At 43.1% G+C, this 23,793-nt stretch overlaps 1 protein-coding gene and 1 pseudogene across 5 annotated transcripts in view; one reads left to right on the top strand and one right to left on the bottom strand.

Annotated features, from left to right (window-relative positions):
* The window catches only part of LOC109459291 (speedy protein E4-like), a 41,679-nt pseudogene that overhangs the window by 10,317 nt on the left and 7,569 nt on the right, over window positions 1-23,793 (top strand). The window contains exon 6 of the transcript XR_016021403.1: window positions 17,411-20,311. The product of XR_016021403.1 is annotated as a speedy protein E4-like (transcript). The remainder of the gene's footprint in view (window positions 1-17,410; window positions 20,312-23,793) is intronic.
* On the bottom strand, window positions 4,917-23,129 carry ZNF12 (zinc finger protein 12). Of its 4 annotated transcripts, none has more exons than XM_074313960.2 (5): window positions 22,593-23,129; window positions 21,519-21,582; window positions 16,875-17,019; window positions 16,504-16,599; window positions 4,917-7,898 (listed from the first exon to the last, which is right to left on the bottom strand). In XM_074313960.2, exons 2-5 carry the CDS (start codon window positions 21,531-21,533, stop codon window positions 7,885-7,887), a joined length of 270 nt encoding a protein of 89 aa, XP_074170061.1. In that variant the 5' UTR covers window positions 21,534-21,582; window positions 22,593-23,129; the 3' UTR covers window positions 4,917-7,884. The 4 variants fall into 4 exon arrangements, with proteins under 4 accessions (XP_074170061.1, XP_074170060.1, XP_074170059.1 ...); XM_074313959.2 differs by lacking the exon at window positions 4,917-7,898 and adding an exon at window positions 7,933-8,057; XM_074313958.2 differs by lacking the exon at window positions 4,917-7,898 and adding an exon at window positions 8,891-12,938 and having other exon boundaries at window positions 16,875-17,001; window positions 22,593-23,122.

Raw genomic sequence — 23,793 nt, forward strand, 5'->3', positions numbered from 1 at the left:
GAATGTAATGAGTGTGGCATATCCTTCCCTCTGAATTCGATCCTCACTGTACATCAAAGAATTCACACAGGTGAGGGACCCTCTAGATGCAATGAATGTGAGAAGGCCTACAAAAAGTCAGCCCTCAGTAAACATCAGAAAACTCACATGGAGGAGAAACGACACAAATGTAATGAATGTAGGAAAGCCTTCCATATATAATCAACCCTAATTATACACCAGAGAACTCACACGGGTGAGAAGCCCTTTAAATGTAATGAATGTGAACAGTCATTCTATGTGAAGTCACTTCTTAGTATTCATCAGAGAAATTACACAGGAAAGAAACCCCATGTATGTAATGAATATGGGAAAGCCTTTTCTATGAAGTCAAACCTCACTCATCATCAGGACACAATTCAGAAGAGACACCTTATGAATGTAATGAATGTCAGAAAACCTTTCACCATAAACCAACCCTAACTGTACACCAAAGAACACATACAGGGGAGAAGCCCTATAAATGTAGAGAATGTGGGAAATCCTTCTATATGAATTCAGCCCTGAGTACCAGAGACAACACATGGGAGAAATCTTATGAATGTAAGGAATGAGGAAAAACCTTCCAGAAGTCACACCTCATCGAACACCAGAGAACACACTCTGGGGAGAAGCCCCACGAAGTAATAAATGTAGGAAATCTTTCTGTTATAAGTCTGCCTTAACCATAAATAAGAGAACTCATGCAGCAGAGAAGCCCTACAAATGTAATGAATGTGAGAAGTCTTTCTGTATGAACTCACATCTCACTGTATATTGGAGAACTCACACAGGGAATAACCCCCTTTGAATGTAATGAATGTAGAAAAACTTTTTATGTGAAGTTAAACCTCATTAATCATCAGAGAACTCAAACCAGGGAGAAGCCACACGAATGTAAGAGACATGGGAAATCCTTCTGTATGAAGTCAACCCTCACAGTACATCAGTGAACACACATGGGAGAAATCCTATGAATGTAATGAATGTAGGAAATCCTTCTGCAAGAAGTCAACTCTCACTAAGCATCAGGTAATTCACACAATTAGAGCAGTACCCTAAATTGTAATACATGTGAAAATTCTGTGTTAATTCAAATTGTGTCACACGTTAGAGAACCCATGGGAGAAACCTTATGAATGTAGTAATGTGGAGACTTCTGTGTAAATTCATTCTTTAGTTGCTACTAGAAAGCACACGTTAGAGAGTGGAGGGCTCTCCATGGAGAAAATGAATATTGGAAAACATGTCATATCTTACTGAATGTCAGAGATCTCTACAGAAAGAGATCCCTGAGAACACCCTGTGTATTAGTATCTACCTACAAATCAAAATATGCCTCAGAGAAATCATGGGAAAAACACAAAGACTGCAACAAGAGTATGAAGCATTTACAAACTCACAACTTACGGAACATCAGTTCATTGATACAGGAGTGAAAATATATGCATGTTTTATAGGCATGAGAGCTTTCAAGACAAAAACACGAAGTTTGTTTTATAAAAAAGGAATTAATACTGAGGGAAATCTGTCAATGTAGGGAATGTGGATAGATTTTTTTCTTTAGAAATAATGTAATACCAGAAGTCATGATTGTGATGTGGTACCAAATTTTGAAAATGTGGCATAAGCTATATCTAATGCTAATGATACTCATTGCTAGAATACGAAGCCTTTAGAAAAACACAAGTTGCAGCAGCAAGGTGACAGCATTAGACCCTTAAGGGACACTTGAGGTAAGCAAGGCCTAGGTACGTTAGTATCCAATGTACATATGTTGTGTGTGGTTGGTTTTCATAGTGGGTGTCAAAACAGTTGTCAGGAGGAAATATCTCCCCATAGTTTAATAATTATTATGGCAGATTTCTCACACTAAATTCCACCAGTGTTTATTTGTATTTTGATAGTACAATATACATTATAAGTGACTATCTGACCAATTTGAAATACTGTACCACAACATATTGAGGAAACCAACGTACAGAAAATTGTATATAGCATGCTACCTTTCATGTAAGAATGGAAATGAAATAGGTATACACACACACTCACACACAAATTGCTTATTTTTACAAAGAGAAACACTGGATGGATAAACTACAAACTAATAAAAATGAATCCTATGGTGGCAGGAGTGAACAGCATGGCAGAGACTGGGATGGAAGCACAATTTCTTTGATTATACTTTTTAATGAAATTTTCACTTTTGAACAAATATAAATTATTTACATATTCAAGAATAAAAGCAGATTCTAAAATTGAAAACAGAAACAAATCAACGTGTATCTAATGGGTAACTTAACCACACAGAGACAATAATTTTTTCAAGAAACTTTTGAACATATTATTATGACTGTACATCCTTAATGGGATGTGAAGAACAAAAAACTTGCAAAAAATTATGAACATCACTCATTAATATTCTTGTTAATAATATTGGTGTTATTTTGAATCTGTTTTGTGTATATTGTAGGATAAAGCAAAAAGAAATTGCTAAAGTTACTAGGAACCAGAATTTCTAGTTTAAGAGGTGATTGTAAAAAGCTAAGAATCTATGTAAAACTCCCTATAATGATAAGTATGAATTGAGAATATCACTCATTATGTTTTACAATTCATATATTTCCTAGCTCTGTCCACTGCGACGGCAGTGGTCAAACAGAATGACTGTAGCTGACTATAACATTTGAATTTTAAAAACCGGAGTCCACAGCAATACACAAAAAAGGATAAAGGGGCTAAGCTCATTTCCAGCATTGGAGGAGAATGTTTCAAAAACTCCTTTCTCTAATAAGAGGGAAAGAATCAGGTTTCACTCTGTCCTTTTAGTAGTAGCCGTTGTCCATCTTCAGTTGTGGTAAACCTATCCATTATTGGAAAATGTCAGCTAATAAATGTAGAAGGAATGACAGTTTGAAAATTCACTAATTTATAAGCCCCAGTGCAGCTCTGCAAAGCTTGTCAATGGGTGTTAAGATCATTAGATGCAGAGGAGACAGTATTTTTGTAGTGCCAGAATATCACCCATGGATGTCACTCATTGAACCTGGAAGAACTGTGCCTTTACACTGGAATGCTCGTGTGCCCCACTAATTTAACCATATGATCAAAGGTAGCCTTATTGAGACGGCCACCATGTGCCTCTTGATGAGATGCACTCTGATGTATTATTTACTGTTGCACTGTGTGATCTTCTTGCCAGAAGACTTATTACAAATCTCATCAAATGTTTAGTCTTGTACTTTTCAGAAAATACAGGAGATAGAGGAACATCTTCAGTGGAGAAAACAGCCAGACAAATCCAGAATGTGGGGCATTACACAAGACAGTTGACAACTGCCTTTTTCAAAAAGGCAATGCCATTTAAAAGAAAGAAAAGGTAGGGGAACTGTTTTCAATTCAGAAAGATTGATGAAACATAGTCAAATGCAGTGCATGAACCTTGATTGGTTCCCAAAAGGCATCTACACAGATGTGTTGGTGGCAGTTAGAGGGATTTGGAATGGGTATTAGATGATTTTAGGGAATTCGAGTTAATTTTCTTAAGTGTGATAATTGTGGTTATGAATGTCAATGCCTGTTTCTAGGACACGCATTTTGAATACAGAGAGATGAACTGTCATGATGTCTGCAGCTGTGAAGTGGTTCAGGAAAAAAAGCATACCTAAGTAGATGGAGCAAAAAGTCAAATTTTAGCACGTGTTGAACTTAGTAGTAAGCACGTGAGTGTTCACTGTGTTTTTCTTAAAAGAGCTCTAAAAATTTTTATTAAAAGTTTCGGGAAATTACCATACCACACTTATCTATTCTCTTACTGTTTTTTGGAACATATAAATGATTACTCCCATTGTTATTGATCCGCTCTCAATAAAGAAGCCAAACAATGCCTTTTTAGAATGTGATTGTCTTGGGTTTAGCTGGTGTAATGGGGACGCCCTCACACGGTATGCAAAGGCAGGGCACAGCGCTGGTGACAACACAGCGTGGTTCACAAACAGCTGCAGGCAGTAGCGCCCATTGCACTAAAAGATGTGTGTGCATAGAAAATACCCTTCTCTTTCCCACCCTTGAAGGTTGCAGAGGGGCCTACAGAGGTACACTGCGTGTAACGAAGTGATGGGAACCCAGGGACCACTGCAGACAGGGTGCAGATACTCTGCCCGATTCCTTTGCCGCAGGTTGGCAGCTGCTCTGTTTCTTGCTTGTTGGAGAGACTTGTAGCCCATGTTCCTCTCCTCACCAGGATGGTTTGGGTTGGGCATATGACAAAGCACTGGCCAATGGGATGTTTAGGGAACCATTCTGGATGATTTAGGGAAAGGTCTCTTTACTGGGTCATGAGCAGAATGGCACTGTCCATCGGGACAACCCCACTGGTTGCATCATGTGGGTCAGGGTTGGTATTAGTCAGCTCAGAAGCTGTGCAGGAAGGAAGGCCTGAGGTTGGCAGTGTCCCTCACACTGGGAACTCTGGCATCCTGCCATTGCAGGGGTGTGCGAGTTTTAAAAATTAGGTAATTCAGAAGTATTAGATACAGGAATTTGGGGGCAAGGATTTCTTTCTTGAGAAAATAATTCAGAGACTGCTTTCTGCCCTGTAAATTTCTGTATGATGTTACTTATTTTTTATTTTTTTATTGGGGAACAGTGTGTTTCTCCAGGGCCCCTCAGATCCAAGTCATTGTCCTTCATTCTAATTGTGGAGGGCGCAGCTCAGCTCCAAGTTCAGTTGCCGTTTTCAATCTTTAGTTGCAGGGGGCGCAGCCCACCATCCCATGCGGGAATTGAAACAGCAACCTTGTTGTTGAGAGCTTGCGCTCTAACCAACTGAGCCATCCGGCCGCCCCTCCAGCAGCTCAGCGGCAGCTTGTTATCCTCAATCTAGTGTGGAGGGCGCAGCTCACTGGCCCATGTGGGAATCGAACCGGCAACCCTGTTCAGATCTCGTGCTCTTACCAATTGAGCCATCCAGCTGCCCCATGACGTTATTTCTTGTTTGAAAGAAATCGAGCACAGGAAATTTCCCTCTGGAACCTATTTACATACGAGCATTAAGTATTCCTTCTCTTTATTTAAAACAACCTTTTAAAATTTTAATGAATTATTAATTGATCTTTTCCCTACTTTTCCTCAAGGTTTTTATTTTCCTGATGAATTGCTAGTTGCTTCTATACCATTTAATTCTCTTTTTGTTCCTGATTTGAAGTATCGTTGTCATAGGTTAATGATCACATGTAGTGGCTTTGCCTCTCGTCGTCTTAGCATTCTTTCCCACATCCTTCCAGGAGCAGCTGAGTCCCCAGAGCTGGCACATTCCTGGTGGCACATCACAGCAGCTGTCCTTTTGGCCCAGTTTAGTTGTTCCTGGGATGGTCACTTAATCTAAGAGAGATCAGTGAGAGTGAAGGCCAGTTCTTACCAGGGTTTGTTGTACAGTAGATAATTGTGGACCAGCGGTTGCTTTATTTTGACCTTGGAGTTGCCAGCAGCTTGGTTATATTGGGTTTTCTCCTATGTGCAGTCTCATAGTTTGTCTCCGTTTCTTTCTGGATATCTTTGTTTTACTGAACTATTTTACAATTGTGCTAATAACATTTTTCTGTGTTACTGAAGAGCAAGTCCCTCTTCATTCTGTTTTTCAAAACTTCTTGGCTTTCCCCACATTAGTTCTTAGAGACAATGATCGATAGGATGGACTTACCAGGCTCCTCTCCAAAGCCTGTGGGATTCTGATTGAGTTTGTGTTTAAATTTAGTCTCAAAGTAACTGCCCAGAGAGCACGGTGCACTCTTAATCCAGCAGGGTGGCACTGCCCAGTGACCAGATACTGGGCTCATGGAGATAGCCTCTGCGGATTTCTCTTTTTCCTATGAGTGGGCTGTATTGTCCTGTTTTGTAACCTTTTTTTTGCTGAAAATTGGACGTTTTGAATATTATAATGTGGCAACTCTAAAAATCAGATTCTCCCTTTAGTTGCAGGGTTCTTTTTTGTTTGGGTTCTTGTTTGCTTCTTTGTTGACTTTTCTAAACTGTTTTTGTGCGTCTGTATTCTTTGTTATGTGTGGCCATTGAATTCTTTGTTCCATTAGCTTATCAGTTTCCTTAAATACTTGGAGCCAAAAACTAAAATAAAATAAAGGGAAAGGCGGAAGGAGGAGAAAAGGAAAAACTAGCCTCCCATCTTTGCAGATTGCCTGTGTGGGGTACTCCTTTGACACGTAGCCACGCTGGTTCCATTCTGCCTTAGCCTTCACTCCCAGCCTGCGTGGAGCATGCAGACCAGTCCAAGGTGAGGGCTGAAGGGCTTCTCAGGGCTTTCCTGAGCCTGGGTCCCACCCTGATTTCCTGGTACACGTGGAAGCTTCTAAAAGCCCTTATTCCCACACATACCTCCTTTTTCATCCTCTTCCTTTCCAGGCTTCTCAGTTTGTCTACTGCTCATTTGGGGCAAGAAATGACTCATTTCTTGCTCCAGGCTGCTGCTTCCAATACCTTTGCCTTGAAATGCTTTTGGCACAAGCCACCTGGAAAGCCGCCTCCAGCCTGTGACAGCTCTGAGTCGAAACACAGGGAAAACTTTGCAACACTCATACATGTAGACAGCTGCCCAACAGGTGAGACCCACAGTCCCAATTCCGAGGACTGTAATTCTCCCCCTGGCCACAGCACCCTTACCTGGAGCTCAGGGTGTCATCCATTTGGCTGGTGATCTGAAGTGCAGGGATGGTAGGTGGACAGTTTAAAAAGTCAGTGCTCTCTCGCTGCAAAGCTGCTGCCTTCCTTCACCAGGCCTCCCCCCGGGGGTGAAAGTTTTGGACTAGATTGTCAGTTTTTGCTAGTTCATTCGTTGTTCATATTGGGGGGCACAAGCCCTAGATTTCCCCGCTCTGCCATTTTTGGTGGTCACTCCCCATCAATTCTTGAGCACTTCCCTGTTTCCTGGGACAAACAGATGTCCTGCGCGTTTATTTCTCCTAATCAGCCTTGGGATAAGCTGGTACTCTAAAGAGCTCTGGTTCCATTAGTGGCAAGTAACACTTAGAACCCAAGATCTGAGCACACATCATCCTCAGGATACAAATACTGCATATTTTATTGGGAATTTAAAATGTTAAGCTGTGCTCGTAGTTTTTTTTAGGATTGCTATTCTGCCAATACTCGTCATGATATTCCAAAGCTTCTGAGTAGGCCACCTTTACTTTCTTCCTAAGACTTACTTTTATTAGTCATTTTCACACTAGATTTTGGAGGAATGTATATGTTGCATTTTAGCAGAAATAAATGCAGTTCATTTTTTTGTTGGGTAATTCTGTTACAGTGTTGGGTTGGCTGCCAAAAAGTGGCTAAGCCAAGATAGAAGATTGACATCTCACATGTAAGTCCATGAACAGGGTCTCCAGAGAGGTGGGCCAGCCGTATTCTGTGATGTTATCCAGACAGAAGCTTCCCTTTACTTGTTACTCTTCCATCTCCTAAAGCAGGAGTTAGCAAAATGCAGAGCACAGGCCATATTCAGCCTGCTCTCTTACTGGGACAGCCTAGAAACCAAGAATGGTTTTTACATGTTGAGTAGTTTTATTTTTTAAAAATCAGAAGAATAGTATTTTGTGGGCATGTGAAAATTATATGAAGTTCAAATTTAAGTGTCCACACCTAAAAGCTTCTAGGACCACGGCCCGGTCCATGTGCACGTGCATTGCAGGTGCTTTCATGCTGCACTGGCAGAGGTGAGCGGCTGTCAGGACGTGTGGCCCACAAGGCCTGAAGTGTTTCCATGGCCTTTTCAGGATGGGTGTGGTGACCCCTGCCCTCCAGTGCCGTCCTCATGCTCGGGGAGGAAGTCAGCTCACCAGCACCAGAGTCCTGTCATAGCCTGAGGGCTGGAGCAGAGGCAGCGAAGAACAAGAGGTCCTCTTTTAAGGACACGACTCAGCTGATGGCACAGTATTCCCCACATTCCCCACCAGCTAAACTCAGTCACCCAGTCGTGCCTTGCTGATAGGAAAGTTGGCCAGTTGAACCTCTGGTGATGTGCCCAGCTGAAACGGGAGGAAAGGGGGACATTTACGAAGAGAAAAATGGGTAGGACTGGAGGACAGCTAGCAGCCCCGTCAGTTACACTAAGTGGACAGGGCACTGTCATCATAGGAAGGACATTCAAAAGCAGACACCAGCAGATGGAACAGCGTGACCAGGAGTCACTTGACTGAACAGCCCAGCCAGGCAGAATGAGATGACACAAAGGAGAGTGTGACTCTGTAGCCTGACAGAATGTGGCCCTGGTTTTAAGACTGTCTCCACTTTGACCTATTTGAGAGGCCATGGAAGCAACAACTGCACCATCATTTCACTAACCCTGGGATGATTTAAAAGGGGCGGGGGATCTCACCTCCACCTGCCAAGAAGGGTTGACCTCCTGTTCAGCCCTTGAAAATCCCCCTTAGGGTTCCTAATCTGCTCACATCACAAATTAGGAGGTCACTGTGTATAAGAAGCAAGTACTCATGCTCTGCCTCAATTCCATTTTCAGTCCTTGCCACAGGACAGGTGAACTGAACCCCCCAACAGTGCTCTCGTTCACCAACTCAGGCCTGTGTAGCTTACATGCTTCCCAGGAATAGTTAAAAACTTTTCAAATACGGCGTTCCATCAAATCTAAGACAGACCATTATTTTAAGTACATCTAAAGAAGAAGAAAAACAGTGCCAGTGATCCTAATTTCTGAGATGTAGTAACATGACAACATTGACATCTGTGAAATTATGAAGAATTTACATGCCTACATTATTGCACAGGTAGTTTAGGACCACTTACTTGTACCAGCCCTTTTATGTGCAGGCTCTCCACAAGATAAAAAGAATGTGGTAAACCATTTAAGCTTTTCAAATATTTTACTTAATATGCATATGTGTATTTAAGCTATAATGATGACACACTAGTGTGGGAAACCTTTGTAGATACCATTTCAACAAATATACTATGAATATATAGCTCCTATACACAACTGTACAAACTACCAGACTTTTAATTCCTGTTATGTAGCATACTCACAATCATCTAGAATAGGGAGAAATGTTGAGTAACGAAACAGGCGTCACGAGTGATTGAAATACATGAAAAATATGGCATTTCATCTCAGTAAGGGTAAATTATTCAAATATAGACTATCAGGCTAATCACGGGAAAGCAAACAAAAGTAGGTCCTTACCTTACACCATATGTGTCAACTAACATTGTAACAACAATCCATGAATTAACACAAATTAACCTAAACAAAATCTAAGTCATGCATTATAAAAAGGAAGTATATCTGATATTGTATCAGGTTCCAAAGGTCCTCAGGTCAATGATGTAACAATTTAAGGAAATGTACACATTTGTTTCTAAAGCTGAAATTTACATCAAAATTTACAGAAAATAAATCTCTATATCTAAACACGTCAAAATAAGTGATTTACCTCAAGTCCACTTCTCAATTGTGTAACTCCTACAAAAGTGTAACTCTATATCTTCAGTTACCACTAACAGAGCAACCTAAGTCAACAGACTTAAAAATAAATGTAGTCTTTCCCAAAGGAAACAGTCCAGAGGTGGAGTGGCTCCTCGGCTGGTGGTTCAGAAGCTCTTCAGTCTTCATGCTCTGCCAGCCTTAAATTCTCCTTCATGGTTGAAAGAGATAAGCAGGCATCACATACAGAGAAGGAGAGGTTCAGCACAAGATTCCACTTCACCCTGCAGGATTCCTTGAATGTTGAGGAAAACTTTTCCAGACACAAACTATCAGATACCTCTTGTATGTGTTTATAATTGGGTTCTATGACTACTCTTGCTGGTAGTGAGAAAGGGATTATCATTTTGGTTGAAACTAATCAGGATTTACCCCCGTTTCATGAGAAATGGATACCAAAACTCTGCCAGCAAACACTAAAGATCGAGTGACTAGGGTGGTGATTCAATAATGTCTCCACAAGCCGTATGAATGTTTTCTCAGTTCATTCAGGAACAGGGAGGAGCAGAGAGCAATGTTGAAAAACATTATTGTATCAGATAAAAATACAGATAATTTCCAAGTGACATAGTATGTGTGCTCTGCACACTTACGTAGACCTCCAAATGAAAAACAGATGAAAAAAATAGATTAAAATGGGAATATTTTAAGTACATTTTAAAACTGTATACAGTTCAGTTCAATGAGCATTAGTTGTTTCTCACTACTGGAGACTTCTGGCATTGACAACTTAAAACTACCTATGTAGTCTCTTACCTACCTGATGCATACATGTCCATCTCTTGCTGACTCAAAGTTAACAACATAAAAAAAAATTGGCTTATCTATGGAATATTTAGTTCATTAACAATGATCAAATACATTTATAAGTGCCAGGGAAGAGTACAAGAAGGAGAATACTTTATACCTACCAAATATGAGTTCAATAGCAATGCATATTAAGACAGTAACATGGTGGTACTACTTAAAATAGCGCTGTATGACTTACACATTATGCTAATAAGGATACAGTGCCTTTTCAAACATGATTCAGAATAAGCATACAATTTGTGTAATGTAGCATCCTAAAAAGCAAGCAAACAGAAAGTCCTGCACTCTCAGGAATCAACTACAGAAGTTTAATGTGGCTCTGTTGCTGTCTTGATTAGCTATCTGGTGATTTTACAGTTTCTATTTACATAAGGAGTCCGTTTATTCACAACAGGTCTTTTGTTTTACAAAAAGCTTGATATTATGTCGGAAACATAACTTTTAGTATTAATAATTTCCAAAGGAGTATGTTTTCCTTAAAATAACATTTCCCCTTGGCATGAATTCCCTGATATATAAAACAGTTTGAATCCATGGTGAAATGTATATACATTGTACATGTTTATAAATTTTTCCTCTTGTATAGTCTGGTATTGAGCAAGTCATGTGGTCTTGTTGCAATTGTGGTTTCCACCCTGTGAACTTTCAGATTACAAGTCTGACTAATGCAAAAAGGCTGGTCCACAATCCCTGGTAGGAGTTTCTTATACGTTATATTAAAAAGGTTCTCTGACATAAAATGAGGTCTAACTTCAAAGAAGCCTGCCTACGTCAAGTACATTTATATTTCCTCTCCTGTGGATTCTCTGGTGGCTATTGAAGGCTGATTTGTGGTAGAATTTTTTCCCGCATTCATTACATTCATAGGGTTTCTCTCCTGAATGAGTTCTGTAATGTACAGTGAGGTATGACATCCGAGAGAAGGCTTTTCCACATTCATTACATTCAAAGGGTTTCTCTCCCGAATGAATTCTATGATGTATAGTGAGATACGACATCTGAGAGAAGAATTTTCCACATTCATAACATTCATAAGCTTTCTCTCCTGTATGTGTTCTCTGATGTCTGTTAAGGGCTGAATTCTGGCAGAAGGTTTTCCCACATTCATTACATTCATAGGGTTTTTCTCCTGAATGAATTCTATGATGTATAGTGAGGTAAGACATCTGAGAGAAAAATTTTCCACATATATAACATTCATAGGGCTTCTCTCCTTTGTGTATTCTCCGATGTCTACAAAGGGCTGAATTCTGGTAGAAGGTTTTCCCACATTCGTTACATTCATAGGGTTTCACTCCAGAATGAGTTCTATGATGTATAGTGAGGTACGACAACTGGGAGAATAATTTTCCACATTCATTACATTCATATGGTTTCTCTCCTGTGTGTACTCTCTGGTGTCTCATGAGGGCTGAATTCAGGTAAAAAGTTTTTCCACACTCGTTACATTCATAGGGTTTCTCTCCTGAATGAGTTCTGTAATGTACAGTGAGATACGATAACCGAGAGAAAAATTTCCCACATTCATTACATTCATAGGGTTTCTCTCCTGTGTGTGTCCTCTGATGTGTAGTGAGAGTAGACTTGCGGCAGAAGCATTTCCCACATTCATTACACTTATAGAGTTTCACACCTGTGTGAATTTTATGATGGTCATTAAGTGCTGACTTCTGGGAGAAGGTTTTGCCACAGTCATGACAAACATAGGGTCTCTCTCCTGAATGTGTTCTCTGGTGTTGTGTGAGGTGTGTCTTCTGGCAAAAGGATTTCCCACAGTAACTACATTCATAGGGCTTCTCTCCTGAGTGAGTTCTCTGATGCTGAATGAGGTGTAACTTCTGATAGAAGGTTTTCCCGCATTCGTTACATTCATAGGGCTTCTCCCCGGTGTGTGTCCTCTGATGCACAGTGAGGGTTCCCTTCTGGCAGAAGGACTTCCCACACTGATTACATTCATAAGGTTTCTCTCCTGTATGAGTCCTCTGATGGATAATGAATTTTGACTTTTTACAGAAGGATTTCCCACATGCAGTGCATTCATAGGGCTTCATTTCCATATGAGATGTCTGGTGTACACTGAGGCTTGACATTTGGAGAAAGGCTATTTCAGATTCATTCCACTTATAGGGTTTCTCCTCCATGGGATTAACAAAAACTGTATCCTTTTGAAAGGCTTTCTGGCATTCAATATATTCAAAGGGTTTCTCCAAAATATGAATGTTCTGATAAATACTTTCTTCATTTAGAGTATAAGCTTCCTTATTTTGCTGAAATACATAAGGTTTACCTCCCGGATGAGTTTTCTCCAGCTTCCTGTGGAGAAGTGATTTCCCACATGCACTACACTCATCAGGTTTCAGTCTTGCATAGCTTCCATCACTACTAATATATCCTGAAATCGATTTCAAACTCTTTTCACATGAGTCACATTTATAGGATATTTTTCTTGAAGGACCAGGGTTTGTTTCCACATTAAAAGTCTTTCCAAGAACACTGCCTCTCTCTTCAATCAGGGTTTTGTTTTTGATGGATATACTTTGCCTCGAATATTTGTCTTCATTTTCCTGGACTCTTTCTATCACATTGACTTTCCAGACTTCTTCTAAAAAGAGGCAAAATTAACCAAATTTTGTACATCTTCCTATGTTACATATGGAATGAGGCATATACAAGCATTTCATTGCAGCGTAGATGCTAGCTTCATGGACAGATTAAAATAATTTCATGTATACTTCTTTCCCTTATTCTTTGGTTTGGAATAAACACCACACACACACACACACACACACACACACACACACTCCAATTTCCAGTGGTGAGGAAAGCGGGAAGTAAACTGACAAAAACACAAGCACCTTTGATCTCTGCTACTTTATAAGATTTTGTTGAAAACTGGGTATAGAAGGTAAAATACAAACATGGAGCAATGATCAGAAGACAGGATGCTGGACGAACGACTGACAAAGTAGAAATGAGAGGATTCACAGTCCATGGGATCAATTGATAGGGCAGCAAGGAGTGCTGCTGGGCAAGGAGGGTCGTAAGGTATGTCCAAAGATGGATTAGTTTTGAAGGAGGAAGAGCAGCGCTTTACACCATATCATTTCATATTAACATGGGAGACAGATTACAATCTAAGGCACTATCACCTTTTACTAAGATTTTTGTGTGGTAACAGTTTGACTAGTCTAGATCCTTCCAAACTATTTTGCCTTTTTTTTTCAGATTCCACACAATCTTGCCAAATAAACTGCCACCTAAATCTCCTCACGTTTAGAGTAACCGTCCTGTAACCAGAGCTCTAACTTTAATTCTGTTCCACTTAAAATGAGAATCCCAGGAACAAGTACGTCCAACAGGAAGTGCAAAATAGACCCCAGAGCACGTCATCCTTTCAAGTTTTAGATTTCTTAAATATTTTAATGCTGTTGTGATTTAAACTGAGCTCATTCTGACCATGAAACTCTATTTGTTCTTAGTTGGATAACACAGCATGAACTCTGGCTAGGGGACCCAGGGCAAGTCACTTAGCTGTGCTCAGACTCAGGACCACCCACCGGTAACATGAGACAATGGCACCAACTTCATGGGGTGATTGTGGGATTACCCAAGTTCATAAATATAATGCACTCAGAACAGCATTTGGCACAAAATACATGCCCAATAAGTTTAGCAATTATTTTTCTCATTTTCAATAGCCTGACAATTTCCTTAAACTTGTCTGTGACATAGACACAGTACTGTCACTTAATTCTTAATGTGAACAGCACTTCCCAACCTGAATTTCAATGAGTGTACAAACGTTAAAAATCAGATTCTTCAAACTGCTCCTAAAACCATAACCTTTATTTTTACTTTCTTACAATGTTTAGATGAACTTGACTATTGTACTTGCTATCATCCATATCAGATGAAACCATAACAACCTTGTCCTCCAAAACCTACAACTTACCTGAGTCCACTGTCAAAATATCACAACAGGTAAAATGAGGGGTCGGGAGAATCTGATAAGGAATGCTTTCACCATCTGGATTTACAATGTGAATCCAAACTAGGATTACACTAATCTACTTAAATAATTCCTGCTCCAGGAAAATCAACGTATTTGTTTGACAAAGTCATAAGATATACCCAAGTAGAAACTGGTTTTCGAGAAGGTGGATCAGCACTCTACACCATATCACTTCATAAAAAGTTGGGAGAGACAGGTTACAATCTAAGGCATTCTCTATTGGTTTACACTAAGATTATGGTGGTACCAACAGTGCCCAGCTCACCTGCAGCCACAAGTCTCTGCTCCTGTTGTTTCACTTAGTTTGCTTGACTTCCAGCTTTGACCTACTCAAAACCTATCTTTTGGGGGATGTCCAGACTTTAAAAAAACACTTTTCAAATTATTTCTCAGTTAGTTCCATTTTCTCTTAAAGTTAAAAATACTTGCCACACAATAATTTTAGCACAGAGTGATTCAACCGTTGCATTGAAAGTTCACTATCCATGTGAATGCTCGGTTTAAATTAAATTACTCCATGCAGCTGTTCTCCTTTTTTAACCAAAACCTCTTTTGGAAAGTATGACTCTACTTCCTATTTCCTTTGAATCCCTAATAGAAATCAGAGAAGTTGTTCTTACTCTGAATCACATGGGTACCTTTCAAGTACCTGCAGAATATATGGGAATGTGACTGAGGGACACATATTTTGAAATAATTACCTGTATATTATTTCTGAATGGATAGACAAGAAAGTTCTGTCACCTACCTGGCTGTTCAGATAGTCAAAGAAAGAAACATGTACTGTACATTACATACTATGGCGAGGGAGGACATACTCTTTTCTTTATAGGGTTATAATGCAGGGGAGGAAAGAAGCTCAAGAAAAAAATAACATACTATCAAATAACAGATTCCTTGATCAACCTAAGTTTTTTTTAAGGTATCACCATGAGGTGGAGTCACAGTTGAGAGAAGGAAGGAACTGGAGTAATGATAAGAGTTGGAAGGAAAAACTTCAAGGAGGGAAGGGTTTGAAAATTTGAGCTCAGACTTAAACAATGTCTTATCTGGCCAAATAAAGTGTTTCCCACTGAAACGTAGTTATAGGGACAATAAATCACATGAACAGAATGCATTTCTGGACCAAATGAAGTTTAGCAAGAGTTTTGGCAAACTGCAGAAAATCAATTTCTACAGGCCCTACAGGGCTGATGTCGTGGTGACTCTTAAAAGGACGAGGAATTGAAGTTCCCTTAGGAGGGAACGGTCACTGCAGGGTCACTGCAGGCGCACCACGTGAAACTGGGAACTTCGGGTGAGCCATTTGCATCCATTACAACAAAGGGCTGCTGTACGGCCCCCACAGGGAGCACTAGACGACAGGCAGACGACGCACATAGAGCACACACACAAAGCGGAAGCACGTGAGACAGGAGGAGCCCTTTACAGAACAAGCCGCTGAAAGGATACGCAGATCCTTTAGCCACATTTCTGGAGGGTGTGGGAGGACAAATGAGTCGCAGCTCCTCCCTGTACATCATACTTATATGGCAGGACGTTATTCAAGGCACTGGGAACAACAGTACATAAGACGGACAAGATGAAAATGAGAGTTTGGGGAAAGAGGGAGACCCAGTTCCTGCCGTCACTAAACTTAAGGACTGGATCTCAGGAGGAGTGACCAGCACAAGTGCACACGACAACACAGGTGAACTGAAATGACTGGCTTAGGCACAGAACGGGGGTTTGGAATCTGACCTGAAAAGGAAGAGAAGTGAAACTGGGGACAGAAACATGTCAGGCATTTCACAGTAAAGAAGAAAGGAAGGTAATAAGAACAGAAGGGCTGCATGAGGTATTTTTTAACAACACACTTATGAATGCCAAAAAAAAAAAAATCTACAGCAATGGGTCACTGAAAATGCCATAAAAAAGAGCAAGACCCAAGGTTTAAAAGGAAGAAGTGGCTGGGTTTTGGTTCTGGGTTGGGTAAGCATGGAAAAGCTCTACAAACAAGTTTTTGTGGAGCAGGAAGATGTCTTTGAGAGAGAGAATCAGGTAGCTAAAGCATACAAGTATCTCTCTAGTCACTTCCAAAGGTTTAGGACCATTAAAAATTCCAGGGGAAAACACTGCCAAGTTACCAGTCTCCTCACTGCCTCCACTAACACACCTGGGTAACTCTGAAGTAAGAATTCTCCTTCTACTATCCATGGCTCTTCTCCTTGCTCCAACTTGATGATAACTTCTGGTTTGATAATGTGACACCCTGTTAATAGAAATGAAAGAGAACTTGAGCCTGGCTGCTGGGCTTCCAGATCTCTGCCATCATAGGAAAGTGGGGCTTTACGAGCTATACAACAGAAGTGCCCATCTGAACGGTATCAAAATTAGAACCTTTCACTGGGAGGTAAAGACCAAAATACCCAGCCTGGTGCCCAAAACATATTATTCACATTTGTCCCATCAAATTCAAAGTTAAATTCAGTAAATTTGAGGGAAATCCCATATATCTTAGCAACTCAGGAAACAAGCTCCCCTCACCCACGGAGACCAGATGGCTGTAGTTCTCCAGCATCACATCCCTGTAGGTTGTCTTCTGCTCAGGGTCCAGCTGCTGCCACTCCTCCTGGGTGAAGTCCACGGCCACATCCTGGAATGACACTGGCCCCTGTAATGACACCGGCCCCTGTAATGACACAGTGATCGGAACTGGGTAACACGGAGAAGGTGTACAGGGATAAGGGCTTACAGACAGAGCTCACTGGTAAAGTCAACTATGAACATTGTATACATTTTTTTTTTTTTCAATTGGGGAAGGGGAACAGGACTTTATTGGGGAACAGTGTGTACTTCCAGGACTTTTTTCCAAGTCAAGTTGTTATCCTTTCAATCTTAGTTGTGGAGGGCACAGCTCAGCTCCAGGTCCCGTTGCTGTTTCTAGTTGCAGGGGGCACAGCCCACCATCCCTTGCGGGAGTCGAACCGGCAACCTTGTGGTTGAGAGGATGCGCTCCAACCAACTGAGCCACGCAGGAGCTCAGCGGCAGCTCAGCTCAAGGTGCCGTGTTCAATCTTTAGTTGCAGGGGGCGCTGCCCACCATCCCTTGTGGGACTCGAGGAATTTAACTGGCGACCTTGTGGTTGAGAGCCCACTGGCCCATGTGGGAATCGAACCGGCAGCCTTCGGAGTTAGGAGCATGGAGCTCTAACCGCCTAAGCCACCGGGAGGCCCTGCATTGTATACATTTTTAATGTTACAGATTCAGGAAGGAAGATAAATACATGAGAAATACACTGACAGAGTTCATTCCGTGTCCACCAATAAAAGAAGATGCTGCCTTGCATGTGAGCCAGGAACAACCTTGGCTCTCGGGGACACTGAGACCAGCAGACTCAGCCCCTGCCCCCGAGGAGCACAGGCCTGAGGGGCACTCGTAGAAACAGGACGTACTTTGTTCTTTCATGCTGCTTCTCCTCGTGCTCCCCGGCCCCTCCTGCCCAGTCGCCTTGGCTGCCTCCTCTCCTCCAAGTCCTCCCAAGTGAGAACCCTGGCGCTCAGTCCTGTCCGTTCCTGTGCTGCCGCCCTCCCTGCTGTGATTTTGACCCCTCTGGCCTCATGGCTTTAATTTAACTACCATCTACCTAGCAACGTTTCCCAAATGTGTACCAGCAGCCCAGACTTCTCCTAAATTCCACACACCTGTGTCCCAGATCGCAAAGTCCACGTGCCTGAAGTTCATCTGCTGTTCCTGCCCAAACCTGTTCCTCCGCCAGCTTACAGAAGGAGCCAAGCTGCAATGTCTGCCACGACTACCAAGCGGCAAGCAGGCTGGACAACACACATCCTCACTTCGTGTTTTACTGCATGGGTTGCCTACAGCAAGTCTGAGCAGGGCCTGCCACAAGAACTGTCAATAACAATGCGTGTTCGTCACCCACTGTTGCTGCTTCCAAACAGCATCACCATGAATGTTCCAAACTGATTTCTGATTTGGTGACAGGTTTAAGTAGTTTGCCCAAGTTCAAGCTTATGCATAAAGGGGTAAGGGGGAAATTGCACTGTTCATCCTCTGGCTTAAAACAAGAAGCTTTGGAGCATTTTAAACTTTTAAGAAAGTGGGTTTCAGAAAATCTGGATAACAAGTTAAGAAACCCATCAGAACTGTACATATTTAGGTATTTTAGGTTAGTTTTGAAAGACACGGGAACAACCCATGACAGTGTCTTGAAAGACCACTCAGTACAGTAACCGTCCAGAGACAGCTTTGTGATCAGAGAATCAGCCCCGCTTACACACTGTCACACAAGCCAGACACCAGGCGTGGGAGTGAGAATCCTTCTGTGACCATCTCGACCCACGGCTTCCTCAGAGCCATGTTTCTCAGAGCATGTTGGGGGTGGGGGGAGAACACGCTCTCCTCGCTGTTCTAAGAGTCCTTTCATGACTGCCCAGGAGGGGAAGCACTGGAACGCCATTAGGGAAGACTGACAGAAAGAGTATTCCTCAGAGGACTGTAAATGACCAAGACCCAAGGGGACTTTTACGAATGGGCTCTGTGTGGCACGGCTGCTTCTGCGTCAGAGCACATGCATCGCTGGGAACCAAACGGCGAAGAACAGTGAGCCCCCTGGGGCCAAAGACCTCGGTCCAAGTATCCCCGAACCACAACAGAGTCTACTTCACATAAGTGAAAAGAAAGACATTTTCGGACAGGCAGAACCTCCAGAGTCAGGAGTCAGTGCACCACTTACATGGCCTGTCCACAGAAAGCAAATGACAGTACTCCAGTGCCAGTAAGGGGCAAACAGAACCAACAAAAATGAAGGAGACCCACCAGATCAGCGAATTCCTTCCACCTCACCAATACCATTAAAGAAGCTGCACCCCAGTTTTGACGGAAGACAGTGCTCTTGAACAAGGAAGGAATCTTACCCATGCAAAATTGGTCATTTTGAGAAATTTAAAACATGCGAAGTATTCAGTTTCTCAAAATGAAAATAATCCTGGAAAATAAAGTACAAAGACAAACTTGGAAGAAAATGTTTACTAACATGACCCAAACTGGAAACATTTATAACCACTAAGACTGTAATTCAGTAAGAAAAACACAACAGAACATATTCTGATAGAAAGATCGGCAGTGGACATGCACAGGACTTCACATGAACACAGAAATGAGCCACTCTGCACAGGCTACATACTGTATGGTTCCAACTGTGACATTCAGGAAAGGGCAAAAATATACAGACAGTAAAAAGGTTACCAGGGGTTGGGGGTGGGGAGGAGGGAGGGATGAAGAGGTGGTACCCAGGGGACTTTCAGGTACTGAACCTATTCTGTATACACTGTAATGGTGGATACATGTCACTATACATTTGTTAAAGCCTAAACCATACAACACAGAGTGAACCCTGTGGACTTTAGATAATAATGTATCAAGATTGAGCCTTCAACTCTAGCAATGTACCACACTAATATATTAGGCTCATTCAAAAGTAATTGTGGTTCAAAAGGTTAAAATTGCAAAAATCGCAATTACTTTTGCACGAACCTAATAAGATGTTAACAACGGGAAACAGAGAGGGAGGGGTACATAGGGACTCGGTAGTGTCTGCTCTAAGTTTTCTGTGAACCTAAAACTGCTCTAAAAATAGTCTATGAATGGGAAAGAAAAAAAAAACGAAACCCAGCACCGGTAACTACACAGATGCTGCCATCTCCACTTGCATGTCATGTTGACAGTTCACTTTAAAATACCTACCACCTAATTCTGGCCTTTTCTCAAACCTGCTTTTCCTGCAATCTTCTTCACCTCAGCGTAATGGCAACCTCATTTTTCTGGACACTCAGGGAGCCTCTAAAGTGCTTTCCACATGGAGACATCATGAATACTCAGCATGGAAAATACACTGGAGCTAATGGAGGAAAGAAATAACAGCACAGAAACGAAGTTTCCATAACAGTCCAAGGATGAACAAGTAAGCTATTTTAATGGTAACAGGGATGGGGTGAAGGAGAAGGGATAAAAACCATTTAGAATGTAACGTTAACAAACCTGAATAATCAAATATGGTAAGAGAGGAAGGAGTTTAGAATGAATCCCATTTTTCTGGACATATAACAGGCTGGATGATGGAATAGTGTCCAATACGGCAACAGAAGACACAGATGACAGTTTATAAATAATTACTTTTGGACCTATTGGCTCTATTAACTTGAAGTATCCTTTGGACATAGGATAACAGAGCTAGCAGTTAAAAGCACAGAGGGTGAGGTCAGATGGGTGTAAGAATCATGAGCCAAGGGTGCAAGAACAGCACATGCAGATGGCAGAAGAAAAGTCAGGAGGACAGCAAGGAGAGATCCGTCACAGAAAGAAACCAACAGAGGAAACTGCACATGGGCAAGGCAGCAGTTGTCCAAGGCTCAGACTGGCCAATCTCCACCGGGTTTGTACACTAGATCACAGGTGGCCTTTACCAGGTCAGGTTGAGGGGAGGAGCAGGGACATAACCAACACTGCAGGCTGCAGAATAAAACATGAATGGGAAATAAGGAGTCTTTCTCAGAGACGTCACCACATGGTCTGCTGTGCAACCCCAATAGACAACCGGGGTGGTATTTGGGGAGACTTATTTGAAGAGTGAGAGGGCTATTCCTCCAGATGGTCCTCATTTTATCCCTGGATCAGCAGTAAACACATATCTATGGGACAACAATGTGTTAGTCAGCAGGAAAGCTATGTGCCCTGAATGCACCCTGAGCAGTATGCCCTTGCGTACAGGAGCACAAGGCACCAATGGCAATGACTCAGGCTTGTCATTTAGGAAGGTTAGTCGCAAGTACAGCAAGATCGTCAACGAAATCTTTAAGACCCACGAGAACACAGCAAGTGTTTCAGCTGGTCAGTGTAAGTCAAGTAATGGATGGTATCTGTCATTTTTTCGGTAACGAACGTCAAGTACATGAGGCACACTTGTACTCTCCTGAAGCAGCGCCCAAGGATCATGCTGTCTGCACGGACGAACATGACTAAGGATGCCTGGTGCCGACCTGCTGCTCTGTGTTGTGTCTGAGCGCATCTTTTATCTGGTTCTGCCTTCCTGTTTTAAAGTTTGAACTATCTCCTCCTAAGGTGTATTATACAACAAACCAGGGAATAAATAAATACACTGGAAAACTCACCAGAGATTTATTCATTTTCTGCTGCTCTTGGGAAAAAAGTGGAGGACTGAAAGTGGAGGCAGACCTGGAGATGGAAAATGCAAGCAACAAAGTTATGGATGATCTGGCCTGCCAAGGAAGTCCTCTCCTGTATAAGAATTTACCCAGAAAGTTACACTGAAGACACCTGTGGGAGACTGTTCCTTTAAACCTTCAAAAGTGACTGGAAGAATGATAAAGAGGGAGCACCCACCTGTACGTCTGTAATTCCCACATGAATGAGGGGATACATTTCTCATTAGTCAATGAACATCAAAGGCTACTGAAATAATCCATTGTTAAATAAAAAAATTTTGCTATACTCATCTACTTTCTTACTAACTCTTTTAACCTATACCTAAGATCAGAAAATCCACAGGATCCTCTGAGTAAAGGGATATACTCAGGTATGGCTGAGTCTTTAAATTGTTTCTACAAACCGGAGTGTGCTGCTCAAAAGGTTCTCTTAGGAAACTTACTTTGATTTAACGGTAATACAGTGGACACAACACTTGGCCTGGGAGTCTGAGTCCTCTTAGCCATCCCACCTACACACCTGGTAACCTTGGACAAGTCACCTCCCTTCTCCGGCCCAGTCTCATCCTCTGTCAACCCACGCTGCAGGACACAACCCTTGCAGACCTATCCTGCACTGCTGTGTGACTCCACAGGGCAGAACCAAGAGGCATCTGCACACACTTACACCAGAGGACAAAGGTCCTCATGGACCTTTACAGTCACGTTTGGAGTCTGGGGACGACCAGAGGCAGAGGAAGGGGCGTTGGGGCGTGGGGGGGGGGGACACCACGCGTCCACGGCGGAGGCTGGGACCCCCTACCCCCCCGGGAACCCTAGAACTCTGAAATCTCAGGGGAGCGCCCATTCCGGAGCAGCCTGCCCCTGCCCTCCCGCCCAGGCACTCGGATCTCTGGGAAGCGGTCACACCCTCCCTGTCGCACCCTCTCGTGTCCTCCGCCCGGGGCGTTACCCCCAACCCTGCTCACCGCGGGTGGGAAGATGCAGAGCCGCCCCGAGGCCCGCAAACGCACGACCTACCCCGTCCGGACTCGCTGATCTGCCCCAAGGCTCCCGACGCTGCAGGACGCGGGCTGCTCCTCCGGCGCTTCTCTCCCTGGGTCCCCGCCTCTCCGCCTCCCAAGGCCGCCGTTCCGAGGAGCCGGCTCTGGGCCTACCGGACAAACTCACCCAGGAGAACGTTCCTCCCGGGGCTGGGGGTGGGGGCCTCACTGTTCCGTGCGCCTCTGCCACGCCGCCGCGATGCAGACGGGCCGGGTCCGGAGCCTGCCGCCCCCGCGCCGCCGCGCCGCCGCCGCTCGGTCCCTCGGACCTGGCCCGCGAGCTGCGGGGTCGCGCTCGGGGGTCCCCGATCGAGCCTTCGCCCGCCTGAGCGAACACTGCCCGCACAGCCTCACGCCTGCTGGGTGCCGGCCTGGCCGGACAGCGCCGGTCCCGCAGACCCCGGGATCCTCGCCCGCTGGAGGCCAAAGCCTGGGAACCGGGACCAGCGGTGACCTGGGCACGGACAGGAAGCGACAGCAGCGCGGCGGCAGTGCGCGTGCGCGAACACGCACACAGGGCGAGGTGCACATGCGCAGGAGGACGCCGGAAGTCGGCCTGGCAGGGCCCACACGGGGTAGCGTGACAAATACCAGAACTCTATTTCCCATAGGTCTGCGTGCTGTCACGTTTGGGAAGATCTTAAGAGTCACTACCTCATCTAGTAGTTAACAGGCGTTGTGGTTCGAGGACTCCCCGCTGGGACCCGGGACTCAAGTTCCCCATTTGTCGTTACTCCTGTTTGGGATCAAGGAAAGATGTCGCCTGTGTGTGACTGCGTTCTGGAAACCTTGCTCTGGGACCTTTCGGGTTAGAACCGAGAGTTCCCTCACAAGCAGAAGAAGAGAAGGGAGGTTTGTATCATGTTCACCTAACTGAAAAACCAGAAGTGTCACTAAAATACTAGGATAAATGCCCAGCCGTGACATAAAACAGTACTACCTATAGGCACATGGTTTCTCCAAGGAAGGAAAAGATAACAGAAATCACAGCTTTTCTAGATTTCACAACAAATGCATAAAAATAGTAAAGAAATAGAAAATGCAAACTGAAAACAAGAAAACAGAGGATTGTGTTTATGTTAGGTAAAAATGTCACTTTTGAAAAATGGGATCATAAAGACAATTATTAACCCCTCTTTGTGGTTGTCATGCGGGGGACCCTGCTTGCTGCGCCATGT

This window comes from Rhinolophus sinicus, chromosome 5 (genome assembly GCF_057876585.1).
Source record: "Rhinolophus sinicus isolate RSI-liver-muscle chromosome 5, RSI-T2T, whole genome shotgun sequence".
Classification (NCBI taxonomy): domain Eukaryota; kingdom Metazoa; phylum Chordata; class Mammalia; order Chiroptera; family Rhinolophidae; genus Rhinolophus; species Rhinolophus sinicus.

Excerpts from the sequence above, each read along its gene's own strand:
- ZNF12 (XM_074313957.2), bottom strand. Across the intron at positions 16,600-16,874 it reads CAGCCATCTGGTCTCCGTGG|GGTGTCACATTATCAAACCA; the intron begins GTGAGGGGAGCT and ends TTCTATTAACAG. Across the intron at positions 12,939-16,503 it reads CTTACTTCAGAGTTACCCAG|AAGAAGTCTGGAAAGTCAAT; the intron begins GTGTGTTAGTGG and ends GCCTCTTTTTAG.